Here is a 14,634-nt window from a genome sequence, read left to right on the forward strand (position 1 = left end):
GTAAGTCAGCACCAAGTGAGAGGGAGGCCAAGCTCACTTCTTCAGAAGTCTGGGTTGCAGATTCAACTGAAACTGACAGACGTACTACACACAGATGCCCTGCTGGGTCCTGTCCCATCATCTCATTCAGAATTCACAAGAACATTTAACAGATAAAACTCAGGCCCTGAAGGGACGAGTGACTTGTCTTAAGACATCACAGTGTCCTGGCCCCAAGTCCAATGTTTTTAACATAACACCAAATTGTCTTATGTAACTTTTCCATTTAAATAATTCAATGTGCCCAATACAGAACTGTGATAAAAGATACATTAATATAAAATGTACTATTCTCAGCTATTTTAAGTGTACAGTTTAGTGGTGTTATTGATCTTCTCACCAACTGTCCCTTTAGCTCCGCCTATTTCAGAAAAACACATTCACCCACCTAACCTAAAACCCACTGGGAGGCTCTTATTCCTCCTTCTTTGTTCCCCATGAGTCGGTAAGTTCAGCTGGCTTTCCCCTAAAGACATATCTTTCATGCATGATCTTCTCTTTCTTCCCTGCCACCTGGGTCCGAGCCACAGGTATCTTTTCCTTAGATTACTGCAAAAGCCTACTTGGCCTCCCTCGGTCTGTTTGTGCCCAACTCCAATCCATATTTTACTTAGCAGTTATTTTCTTAAAACATAAATCACACAGCTCCTTGCTCAGAACACTCAACTGTTTCCTACTACACGTATGACAACCAAATCCTTAACATGGCCAAGGGAAGGTCTACATGATGGCCACCTCTCCCATACCACCCCCAACCACAACACAGCTCCACTGGCCTTCAGGCCATCAAATGTTCTAGGATCCTTCCCACCTCAGGGCCTGGGCACATACTGCACACTCTGAAACACTCTACTACTCTTTATCCAGCTACCTCCAATTTCTTCTTCATGTTTTGTCCCTTCTCTCAAGCTCTCCCTGAATGAATTAAACTAGATACCTTCGAGACTTTTTCACAGAGCACCGCACTTTGTCTTCAAAGCACTTAACACCATTTGCAACTGTACATTTATTTGCGAAATTACTGTTTAATAACTATTTCTCCTACTGGGGTAACGTCTATGTCAAGCCTGGGTCTGTTTTGCTCACTCCTGTATCCTCTGTCCTGCACAGAAAGGAATGGGAAGCTCAGGAAAAGTGTTTCTGCATGACATTCCCATGATTAATACTGCATTTGATCCTCACAGCCACCTTTTTTTGAAAATGAGAAAACACCACAATATTCTTTTAAAGATCCCATACGTTTTTCTTTATTCCACTTGCGATTATTATTTTTTCAAGGTGAAAATTGCTTTCCTGATTAAAAAAGAAATATGCTTAACCTAAAGGGAAAAAAGCACCTACAATTCCATAAGTAATAATAAACTATAACATTTTGGTGCATAACACATTTGTTCAGAAACTGCTATCAGACTCTACAATGTAGTTTTTTGTCTATGACCTGTTTATTTGCTCCCTCTACCCACTGAATACACTGTGGGCATTTTTCCACGTCCATAAGTCATTCATTTGTTAAACTATTTACCAAGTGTCTTTTACTTGGCTAGTCACTGCTGCAGGCCATCGTGCATTGTGGGTACATCTGCTCCATCTTACAGCTCACCTACCACTTACAAGAAAGCACCTAGCATCCTCCACCCCACCCCCAGCTCCCTCACCCCTACAAAGCCTGATGTCAAGGAGATTTCTTCTGTAAGTCTTCCTACCTTGGTGACCCATTCCGTGTGCCCGGTGAGTGTGTTCAGGCACGTCCCAGCAGATAAAGCCCATACTTTCACAGTGAAGTCTGCAGAGCCACTCACCAAGATATCCAGTTCATCATTGTAGTCAACGCTAAACACTAGTATATATAACATACACAAAGTTAACACATGCCCCTGGGAGGGTCTTTCATAATAGAGTTCAATCACGTTCATTCTCCCTAGCTAACCAATTGTATAATTTCTCAACCAGAGATACTAAAAGAATGGTGCTACTCAACTAAGAATTTTATGATAAAAAACATACCATTTCAAAATTCTTGTTATTATTATAGCTTATTATTCTAAGGATGGAACGTCCCTGGAATAACAGAATCCCTTATACGTGTGCTAGCTTCGAAGTGAGAGGTAAAACCAGTGCTGGAGATAATGGCATTCCCACTCAGGCCTGCCTGCCATGCCACAAAACTAATCCAGCTCGTGCAGGGAAAATACAACATACAAAGGTGGCCCTACTCAGATTTGCACTATTCATCACGAGACAAAATGTCAGAATAATACCCATAATCAAGAAAAGCCAGTGTAATGAGAAAAACAAAACACACACAAGTATCTCAAAGGTCAGACTTAAGCCATTCTCTCCAACTATCTGAATTTCTTCACGGGTGTACCCCCAGCACCTAAAACAGTGCTTGACTATAGCAAGTACTCAAACATTTGTTTTTAAATGCCTGCCAAACTCTAAAGGAACACTGGGGACCCAGAGATGAAGACACTGGGCTTTTCCTTAAGGAACTAAGTGAAGGGTGAAGGAGGAGTCCAAAAAAATTAAATGTTTACCTCTTGCTAGGGAAACACCAAGGAGAATGACTAACTCTGCCCAGGGGTATCAGGGAGGACTTCAGGGAAGAGGCGATATTGGAGATGGGCCCTGAAGGATGAGTAGAGTTTGTCAAGAAAAGAAAGAATATTGCAGGTAGAGGGAACAGCAAAGGCATGGAGTTAGGAAAAGCCATAGCAATGTCAAGGAACAGCAAGGAAGAAATTTTTTGAGCAGAGCTCTTGAAGTTGATCAGGTATAAAATCACCTGGAAGTCAATGTACATCCTGACATACGGAACAGTACACTCAATTTAATATATACCATACTAAATCATGTATCTTCCAATATTAATTTCTAAAAAGCAAGTGGTAACAAATAGACTGAGGAAAAATGTATAAGAGGGCAAACAAAATGGGGAAAAAATTGTTTTCAGCAAAATAGCTAGGTTCACTTCAAAGTATTACTGAGCACCAGACACAATACAAGGAACTCAGGACCTCAGGGTGAACAAGACAGGCAGGATCCCTGTCCTCCTAGCGTGTATAGCCTGATGAGGAATCAGATTACCATACTTATTTGTATGATGAGTGTTATGACAAAATATAGGTTATCGGGGAAACCTATAGCAGAAGGGAGTCCAAGAAGACTGCTCATAAAACGTGATGCTTAAGATCACAGACGTGACTCTCCAAGGCTGAGGCAGTGGGTAAATGGAGGAAAGGAAGAAGGGAGCTGATGCACAAGAGGCTGGGAAACAGCTCAACATGATTTCTGCACAAAGCTCCAAAATACAATGCAGGAGAGTTTAGCAGCTCAGGTCTCAAAGCTATATTCAAATGACCAGTTTCTGCACACTAGGCCACTATAAAATTATTAGGAAATATTCACATATCTGTTTCCTTTATCTTATCTCTAGGCACTGGTTTATTTTAATCAATTGTCAACCAAGCTCCAATTCAACATAGTATGTGTGGATCATACAATCTGAGAACTACTGTCACTCCAAAGGATTTTGAGCCCTGATTCTACAAATAGAGTAGACTGAATTTACAAGTGTAGGACTTGCTCGATTTGGAGGTATGGAATCTGACTAAAGCAAAATGAACTGACTGTTCAACAGGGTATAAATGAAACACATAAGGAGAACCACCCCCTCCCAGCACAAGGGTACACAGAAGAGTTTTAAAATGCACGAAGGAAATGAAGCAAATGAAATAAAATGAAGCAAAATTCAGGAAAAAATTCCAAACAGGAGTACCTTAAATAAAGGGATTAATTGCTATGACTAAGAAAAAAGAGGAGGGAAAGGCAGGTTAAGTTAAAAACAAAAAGAAAACAAAACGGGGTCACATTCTTGGCTCCTGGTTTTAAGGAACGAGGTTAAAGTAACTGTAGAAACCCCTGAAAAAGGGCAACCCACCCGCCCCTGTGTGCCCCCGGAAGTGCTGGGTCCTGGCTCCAGAACTCCATTCCCAGCAGGCCACAGTGTTGTCAAAGGAGCCTGTCACAAGCTTCTGCTCATCAAATTTCACTGCTGCACAAGTGTGGGTCTGGATGCCATAAACGCACTGTCCTGTGCTCACATCCCACAGTTTTGCAGACAAGTCATCTGACCCTTCAAGAGAAAAACAGGGAGGTTAGTAAGAAACCAAACACTAAAGAAGGAAAGTCAATCCCCAAACCATGGTATTCTTCAAGTGGAACATCATCTTCCCCTCTTCTAGCATTTCCACTTCATAGCTGAGAAAAGCAAAGCATGGGGAGGGTAACGACTCACTTAGGGTCACCAAAGTGGTGTGAAGAGCACGGGGACTGAATGCAAGCTTTCTGGTTTAGTCCTTTTCCCTTAACTTCCAAGGCTATAGAGGAGTACTAGACTAAAGCATCCCTTGGTCCTTCCACTTAAAAAATTTCATAAATCTTTGACTATCATGAGCTTTCTGATTTGAGCTTGAAATGATGGGTATTACCTATGACTGCACGTATACATTTGCATGCCTACCCATAACCCAACAACCCTGAGCAAATAAAGAATGCTGAATAGTAAAACTGTCTGCTAGAATATATTCTACTCTAAGTCAAAGATAAGCCTCAGATCATGGGCTAACTTCTGCAAAGGCTAACTGCTAATTCCTTGAGCCATCCTGAAATGTGTAAAGGAACCTCTAAGAAAACCACTGATAAATTATTCCCAGACATTCATGACAACTCAACAATGAGCTTATAAAGCCTCTTAAGATTCTGCAGAAAAAAGTAGGTTTTATTTCTGCATCTGAGATTATACTGATCATGATGATAATTCAGGTGTAGCTTTAACTACGTTTAAAACTCTAATGATTAGATCAGCCTCACAACTTACCTTTATAACAAAAAGTAATAGTAAGAATTAATAAAGACGTCTTGAGAATACAAAAGATACAGTCATTATGACAAGGACATCGTATGCAGGAAAGCACCGAATGACCAGTTTTGGAATAGACAAAATGACTAAATAAAGCCAGCCACAATTCTACCTTTAAGGGCTGGTGAAAAGCCACTGTTTCACACAATGGAAAAAGACCACTTATGAAAGGGGTAGAGCATGAATTTCAACCTGGACAAACGCTAGGAGAACATACTGAAATGAAGATTATATTTGTTGTCACTCTATTTAGAGACTCAGTTTCTTCTTTATAAAATAAGGGATAGGACTTGGTTGGTGCTCCTCAATGGTCATATGAGACATCAGAATCATCTGGGTAGGGGCACTGGGCTGGCCCAGTCGATAAAGCATGTGACTCTTGATCTTGGGGTTGTGGATTCAAGCCCCATGCTGGGTGTAGAGATTACTTAAAAATAAAATCTTTGGAAACAGTGCTGTCCAACAGAAACATAATACAAATCATAGAAGTAATTGAGATATGTAATTAAAATTTTCTACTATTTACTTTAAAAAGTAAAAAAATATGTAATTCCATTAGCCCACTGTATCAAAATATAATTTCAACTTGATGTAACCAATATAAAATTATTAACGAAATATTTTATATTCTAAGTCTTTGAACTCCATTGAGTATTTCCCATTTCACATCTCAGTTTGGACTAGCCACATCTCAAGAGCTCAAAAGCCTTATGTGGCCTGTGGCTACTATACTGGATAGTTATGTCTAGATAACCTCAACTATACAACACTTAAAAATGGTTAAAATGATAAGCCTAGGTGTTCCATAAATATGTCTTAGGAAATGGCATGATTGGCTCCTCAATCTTGTATATATTTTACCACAATTTGATAAAAACAAAAAAAAGGGAGATTATCCTAATTATTTAAATTCATTTATATATGAAAACATTGGGCCATTCAGTTTTATACCCTAAAAAAACATCAGAGAACAATTAGCTTGACTTCAATTCCATTTTATAGTGTTGCAAGTCTACTCTTCACTGTTAAGCCTTCAGGAGCCATTATTCTCCCCTCCTGTTTAGTTTTATTTTAACCTTCCCTGTGGACTCCCATTCGCTGCGCTGACTAGCAGCAGGTCATCAATGATGCAACCCAGAGATGAAAAGGGACTAAATAAATGCAGACTATTTTTCATTATATGAAAGAAAAAACAAGCCCTCTCAATTCAGGAAAGATGATGAAAATAATACTTTGATATAAAAAATTACAGGGACAGGTACATAACAAAAAGGTAAGCAGAAAACAGAGCTGTAACTCAAATGGAGTAAACTATCGGATCAAGTGAAGTTTAAATATTTAACTGGTAGAATCAGATCTCGGCTCTCAGCTGCCTCTTGGGGGCATTTGACTCTGATGACCAAATGAACAAACATTTGCCACTGCCTCTTCGAGACAGGCAATTTTCAATGCCCTTCTTGAAACTCTTCATCACCATTCTGCTTCTGTACCTCTTCCTCCTCTTAAGTACACTCTTCAAGGATCCATCCTATTCTTCCATCTATCCTTCCTTCCTATTCCATCTATTCTTCTTCCTCTCCATCTCCTTTTTAAATTCCCCTGTTCTAGCCAGAGCTGTAATGTGGCTAACCCCTCAACCTTTTGCTCTAGCTCTGAGCTACATCCTGAAGCTCTGATGTTGCATTTCCAGGTACTTGTGGGAATCTCCACTCACATCCAACTGCATTAAGTTCATCCCAAAGTGAACTCCCTCTACCCTCTCGAATTTATTCCTTCATTTCCTATTCTTGTTATTAGTACCACCAACTTCCCAGGTGTATATATAGCTAGAAATCCTAGTCATTTTTTAAATCAACCCTTTCCTCGCCACATACTCAATCCATTGCCAAATCCTGTCAATTCCATTTCAATGGCTGCTCTTCCATTTAACTGCTCCTTTAAAAAATCTCTACCCTTACTGTCCTAAATCTACATCTATCTACTCTTACCTAAACTGCAACACCCTAATACTTTAATTTAGAAACTCTACATTTGTCTATGTCAGAGGGTCTCAACAGAAGTAGTATCATCTCCTAAGGTAACATTAGGAATGTGTAGGGGTGATTTCAATTGTCACAATGATTTTGGGGCAGGGGGTGAGGGGCATTACTGGCCTCTATCGAGCAAAGGCTGGAAATGCTAGACATCCTGGAATGTTTGGGACAGTACACAAAAAAAATTGTCTCGTATTTTGCACGACCTTGTGAAGATTCTGCCCGATAGTCCTTTTTTTGTTTGTTTTTAAAGATTTTATTTATTTGACAGAGAGAGAGACAGCGAGAGAGGGAGCACAAGCAGGGGGAGTGGGAGAGGGAGAAGCAGGCTTCCCGCCGAACAGAGAGCCCATCGCGGGGCTCGATCCCAGGACCCTGGGATCATGACCTGAGCTGAAGGCAGATGCTTAACGACTCAGCCACCCAGGCGCTCCGCTGCCTGATATTCCTAAGTGAAAAGCTTATCCTTAGTTGTCTGAGCCTTGGACCTGTTTTACAAAGCATGGAGTTTATTCTAAATTTTTTGAGTGTACCAGGTAGACTGAGGAAAAACGTACTTTGCTTTGTTGGGGACTTTATTAAGAGCTTTTCACCACTTGAGGTCACATCACTGATGGTACAAATACAACATTCTGCATTTAGAGCTGTCATGTTCATAACAACAGTACATACATAGGTGCAAATTTGATTACACTTCTGTCTTCTAGCACAAATGTGCTTGAGCACAACACGTTTAATGTGTACTACTTAAAATTACTGTCTTTTTAATTTCTGCTCTGGATCAAAGTTTAGGTATTACATTAATTTTCTGAAATATGTGTATGTGCAGATAAGTTATTTCTATGAATTTTACTTCAAGGTAAGAGAATATTATAAAATATGTTATAAGAAGACCTGGGTCTGACAGAAGTAAGAAACACTGGTCTACTTGGAAGACAGCTCTGATACTGGCCCTTTTTCAGCTCAGAAATCTTTCATATTTTTTTTCTTACTACTCACAGAAAATTGTCCAAACTCATGTTCCCAATATTTAAGGTTTTTCTAATACACCTCAAGCCAATTCTTCAGCTTATATTCTAAGAATCTCATAGAGTCCCTACTTATATCCTGAGTTCAGCTAAAATGAATTTTCTTTATTTTCCTCCTATATGCTCCATGCTTTCCTTTCCACACCTTTGCTAATGCTGACCTTACTACTGGAAAGTGCTTATTCTCATCTCTCTAATATCCACCCATTCTCTAAGATTCAACATAAATACTGCTCAATTTTTGCAAATGGAGGAAATCGATCCTTCCTCTGAACAACTGTATGATTTGTTTTCCTCATATAATTCAACTATATCACCTGATCACACCTCTTTTATAGCTATTATTTTTCTTATTCAACCAACTATAAGCCAAGGTCACAATATGGCAGCTTGCAGACTCACTATGACCCAACCATAATATTTTAAAAATGTGAATAATACTTAAAAATCAGTACACTAAAAAAAAAAAATCAGAATATTGCACAGAAATCTAGATTTGGGAATTCTCTTACTATCAGATCCGATCACTCTAAGCTTAGATCCCACATGACAATAATTCACTACACCCTCCCTAGAAGGGCAAGTGCTCTCTGATTAGCACAGTCTACACGGAGACTTTTACTTAATCAGGTTACCTTCTAATCCCAGTGTGTACTTTCTCTGAGCAAAGAACTGCCCTAATTCATCCATGTATGCCCTCACATTGTCTTTCACATAGAGCTCATTTTATAAATACCTACTGGATGGCACAAAGCACAACAGGTTCCTTTCTTAACATTTCAGAACTAAGCAGAAGGATAACTATCTAACTAACTATACTACGTTAATTTTTAGCATGAGCCATCAATCTTTTTGGCAATACTATTTTATTGCTTGTTCAAGGGGCTAATCTAAAGATGTCACTGTAAACTTACTGCCAAATTCAGAATTTCCCAATTCAACCACAGAGAAAACACAAGCTCTTCAGTAATAGCATGAAACAAACACATGTATATTGGTATAACAAATACTTCTCTCACTGGTTACGGTCCCAGGGATGCTATTAGAAAAATTAAACTAATGCTTTGGATTATTTTCAATAGAGCATAATTTTCAATATGCAAACCTGATTAATTTAATCAGAGTAAAAAATACAAAATATAGACCCACCTAGAAAATAACCTTAAAATGCAGGGTTGGGTTCACAGTTATTGTAGGTATTAACTTTCCAGGTAGTTAAAGAATTTCAGTGAATGTGTCCCATTCACTTCTGCTTCAAGTAACTGAAGTTTTACCGCATTTCAAAAGTAAAGTTTGATGAGAATTTTTTTTTTTAAAGCTCGATGTGGTTCTGAAAATGAGTCAACTGCCACTATTTACCTAAGTACAAATGAGCACAAATCTCAAAGGTAATACTGCATCTTAATCTTTAAAAACTACCTGCCATTGATCATAAGGCAAAAAGGACAAAGAAAAGCCATCACCCCAAATGGGAAAGTACATCAAAATATAAAAGAACGGATGATGCTTTTCCAATAACCTGGCTTATAGGACAGGGAATAACATGAGCATGGAGTAACTTCAGGATGACAAACAAATGAAACCACGAAATGCCTTAAATTTAATGTTTATTTTATAAAACTGGCAAGTATCTAGCATTTCAGAGAATATATCACCACATGAGAAAATGTATATCCTTGAGAAATCATCCATCTCAAAAATATTAAAATTGATTCTGGTGGAACGCTCAGAGAGAAGCAGGTTATTTAAAACTTTGCTGTGGCCATGGCACCAATTCAATCTCTCTGGGAAGGACAGTAAAAGGAGCTTTAAAATCATTCATATTTCTGGATCTGTGATTCTACTTTGAGGCTTCTGCCCCAAGTAAATAATTCAAGGGAAAAAAATGCAAACAAAAATATTCATAAAAACAGAAACAATCTGAATATGCATTAATATTGAATTGGCCAAATAATGATGACATATTTACACAAAGGAATAGTATATGCAATTTAAAAAAGGCCACTATTTAGAAGTTATCTTGGGGGGGGGGGGGGTGCCTGGATGGCACAGTTGGTTAAGCATCTGACTCTTGGTTTTCGGCTTTGGTTGTGATCTCAGGGCTGTGAGATCGAGCTCCGTGTGTGGGGCTCCACGCTCAGTGTGGAGTCTGCTTGAGATTCTCTCTCCCTCTTCCTGTACCCCTCCCGCTTCTGCTCCCTCTCTCTCTCTCATAAATAAATATTTAAAAAAAAAAAGAAGGAAGGAATTATCTTGAATGAAGAAAGAACACCAAGTATCCCTAAATATTATATACAGTGAAAGTGAATAGGCATTGGGATCATTGATAAGAACTGCCTGGAACCATTCTAGACATTGCCTAAGAATTACTTACAATGCCTATCAAAATGTATTGCCTAAAACATGTGCACTGATTATAATTATGCATAGAAACATATGCTCATTATAATTAGAAGATATACATAATTACAAATTTTAATGATTATTTTATTTGTTATACAGTTACTTAATTGCTTAGGGTTAAAATATCTAACTTTGTTTCCATGCCCAAACTCAGATTCTAATTCTTCTTAGAACTACAGGAATTTACAGCACAAGACAAATACCTCCCTTCCCATATTATACAGACAAGGAAACAAACACAGAGAGGTTAAGTAATTCTTCCAAGATGATCTAACTACTCACTAGGTCTAGACACCAACTTTTTCACTGATTTTTCTCAAAAAACATTGCTGACAGAAAAAAAAAATTTTAACCAACACGGAGAACCGTACATGGAAGGAAAAAGCACTGAAAAAAATAGTTACAGCTTCCTGATTCACATCACATTTAAAAGAATGTCTGAAGCTTTCTTCTCATACAATTTTATAAAAATGATTTGTTTCCTAGAAGGAAAGAGAATAAATGCAGGTAAAACCACTTAGGGATGGGGGAAGGGGGAATGCAACTACAGATATCTCATATAATTAATACTTGCCATCCTCAAGCCTAAGGAGTCATTTGTTCTGTTTCTAAGATTATACCCTATGAAATGCAAAACAATAACAAAACCGTTCCAGGATCTCTTACCTGTACAGAGAAGTCCATCTTTATAGTAAAGTGCATACACTCTGGCACTGTGTCCAATTAATGATGAGGTCTCAAAGGCTTCATGGTCCTCCAGTTGCTTCATTCTCAAAATAGCCTTCAAATAAACCTTCTTCCAGTGCAAAGCGTCCTGAACAGAATCATCTATCTGCCAGCCCAAATTTTTACATGCAGTCTGCCACACCTCTGTACAGGCACTTATCACCTTATTCCACTGTTTAGAGACGAGGCAGCATGTGAGTAAAGTCTGAGGATCGAGCCATTTTAACAAATAAAAACTGAGCTCCAGGGGAAGGAGTTTGAGGAAGTCCCGCTTGAGGAGAGTCTCCAGGTTATTGGAGAGATGCCTGAGCTGGACTGCCCCACTCAGACTAATCAGGTGATCCAGAGTTTCATTTTTCTGCAAGTCCGTCAGAGAAAGAAATGTAACAGAAATGTTATCAAGCCATGTCTCAAAGTCCTTTCTCTCCATAAGGTTATGGAAAAATTTACCTGTGGCACATCAAAATATTGTATTAGTTCTGCTCAAAAAGACTGTTCAAGCAAGACTGCTAACAAATGAAAATTAGTGTAAAAAACTTGGCATTACAACTTTATGCAGAGTTACTACAACTTTACAGTTAATATACTGCATTTGAAAATCTTCCATGCACACAGAGGAAAATACATTTGAGAAAACATACTTTTAATAAATCATGATCTCTGAAACACAAGTCAGTGAGACTCATGTAGGTGTATGTGACTTGCTCCTTTTGAAGTCTAGCAAATGCTACATGCATCTTCACAGTAAAAGATTTACAAAGTATTCATTCATTATAAAATAGTTTATTCTACATAATATACTTCTCCCCACCCACCCCCATCAAAACCATCATAACACTACTTCCTTAATATACACTCTATTTGGGTACTAAAATCACAAAAATAAGCACCAGCATGTGACAACCAGAAGGCAAGTCTCCTGAGCAGTAACTGGATATATTAGTTATCATGCTAGGCACAGCCTGACCTGTTACCAAAATCACAAATCTGACTACTGGCTTTTCAACAGATGTTCAGCCAAAAAGGGTTTAGGGAAGAAAAATAAGCATATGTAATAAGTTATGTGGCTCAGGTATTCTGGTTCTTCTACTTCCTTTATGGCACTACCTGTTAGAACATGAATTACCATAGGCCTTACGTGGCCTCACACAGTTTTTATAAGCCTCGTTATGAGCTGGTGACAACTCCTAACCATGTGCCACACAGAGCAATGAGGGTCAAGGAAGCCTGCACAAATAAGTCAAATGAGTGATCCTGATGCTTCCAAAACACCAAAAAACCAGGTAGCATCATGTCCACTTTGCAGAGGAGGAAGTTAAAAGTCAGATAAGGTAAGTGATTTGCCTGTAGTCAACAGAGCCATTAAAATGGCATCAGAACAGCCTGGAGGTCAGTGCTCTCACCATCAGTACTCTTCTAACCACATCAAGCTGTCTCACCCTGACAACAGCTACAACCAGGAGCATCATAGGCTGGTCATAAAATCTGGAGGCACTGTAACTACCTGATTACAGCACCTTCTCCTTTAGGAGAACGACAAATTGCTCCAGGACTAACTGGAACAAAAAAAAACCTTACAAGTATACAGCATTACATACTGTGTCAAAGTGTCAACCCACTTTTAACAAAAGGGTCTAAACTAATGAAAAGAAAACAAAAAATGAAGCAAATCAGTAAAAACATCTTTCCCAAGGTTGGCTATATGTTGATACATGTTAGTGCTGGTGATTGGTACATGGAGGGTTTTTTATTCTCTTTATTATCATATGTTTAAACATTTCCATAATTTAAAAAGAAAACCATCTTTCCTTCTAACCTGATCACTTATTCTCCCACCAGACTGTCATACTAATTTTAAAAATTTATATCCAAATTAATGTGGAAGAGGAAAATAAATTCCTTCCCATATATGTCTTCTAGGTCAGGTCTACATCAAAAGCCAGATCTCATCTTTCAACTTTGTTCATGGAGGTCAGTAAAAATCATTTCCATTAATTTCCCAATACCAAATTTGGCAAGAATGTTATCGGACACAAAAGAGTAAAAGCAACCAAACCTTCCAATCATATCATCTCCTATCTCACAGTTTGGTTTTGGGAACAGTGAATGAACTTTAAAATAATATTTTGGAATCCTCCGGGTTTGGGCTAGGTAGGATTTATTAGTTTAAGGATTTACTTGGCAACCAAAAAATAGTTCACCAAAAGTTTTATCAACAAAACAAGCTAACAAGCCTCCTCCTTCTGAATCCAAACAACATTTTAACATTTCTGGAAATTTTTTACTATAAAAAAACCACTCACAGCAAGACAAAACAACCGTTTTCTGTGGACATTCACAAAGTGTCACAACAGCTAATTAATTAATACTGGCCAATTAAAAACATACACCAAAACATCTACCCAGGAATCACTTTTTACAGTGAAAAAGTGTGGAAGACTTCCTCTCTCACACCTACACACACACAAGTATCCACACATCCATCACAGAAATGCTTATTTCCGCTTATAAGAAGCTGAATTATTAAATGACTACAAGGCAAATTTATAATACCCATGAAAACGTTATCAGGTTGCCACCATTGACAACAACTAAGAGACATCCTACAGAATGCCAAATTAATGTACTCATGACACCACACAAGATTATGGGACAAACTTTCCAATGAGCACCTTTAAAAAACTCAGCCATTTCTGAGATTCAGATATTCTCTTAACCTCTAATAATTTTTTCCCCAACTCGGCACTATTAAAAAAACACCAGTTTTTACTTTTCTAAAAAAAATCAACTGACTTGGAGGGAACTTTCTTAAGGTCACAGGTCTAAAACGAACCCTTTTAGAGAGCCTCTAGGAATATCATGTACTGGCAGCACAAGGTCCAAATGGGACAACTTCAGGAAGCAGGATTTCAATTCAACAGGAGCTTTCCAATAATTTAAGGGCTGTCTCCAGAACAGTGTGAGGTTCCCACTGCTGGGAAAGTCAAGGACAGTTAGAAACAGAGGCAGAATGAGGTAAATGAAAATGCTCTGGAGTCAGTCAAATCTTGTACTGATTCAGCTACTTCCTATGGGATCATGGGCAACTTTGACCAATTTCTAAACTTCAGTTCGGTCATCTGTAAAATGGAAGCTATTACTCACTTTGAGAGTTATGAAAATCAGAAATAGGGCAAGGACATCCTTCACACAGTCTAAAGCTAACTCACATGGTATTTTTGTTAGTTTTATCACTATGAATACCTGCCAGGAAAGCTTATAGTAGCCATAAGGCTGGAACAGATAGGACCACTAACATCCCTTACTACCCTATGATCCTTATCATAAAGTTTCCCTTAAAATGGCTCAAAATATATGGAGGAAAAACTCAAGGGCTCAAGCTTACTGGGATTTAATTTTATAATTAAGGGCAGGTATTGACTTGAGGCTAGAATTTCCCACTAGGTGCATTTTTGTCTCTACCCACACTTCATTCTGTCTTGCC

At 38.4% G+C, this 14,634-nt stretch overlaps 1 protein-coding gene across 2 annotated transcripts in view; it reads right to left on the reverse strand.

Moving 5' to 3' along the window:
- FBXW2 (F-box and WD repeat domain containing 2) overlaps positions 1-14,634 on the reverse strand; it is a 32,000-nt gene that overhangs the window by 15,685 nt on the left and 1,681 nt on the right. For both annotated transcript variants that reach the window (XM_045883026.3, XM_045883027.3), the window contains exons 3-5: positions 11,091-11,600; positions 3,980-4,174; positions 1,743-1,876 (exon numbers count right to left, since the gene is read on the reverse strand). In XM_045883026.3, the coding sequence (XP_045738982.1) occupies positions 1,743-1,876; positions 3,980-4,174; positions 11,091-11,580 (819 nt within the window). In that variant the 5' untranslated portion in view covers positions 11,581-11,600. The remainder of the gene's footprint in view (positions 1-1,742; positions 1,877-3,979; positions 4,175-11,090; positions 11,601-14,634) is intronic.

This window comes from Mirounga angustirostris, unplaced genomic scaffold (genome assembly GCF_029215605.1).
Source record: "Mirounga angustirostris isolate CCGP_5_RB_7025 unplaced genomic scaffold, mMirAng1.0.hap1 SCAF_15, whole genome shotgun sequence".
Taxonomy (NCBI): Eukaryota; Metazoa; Chordata; class Mammalia; order Carnivora; family Phocidae; genus Mirounga; species Mirounga angustirostris.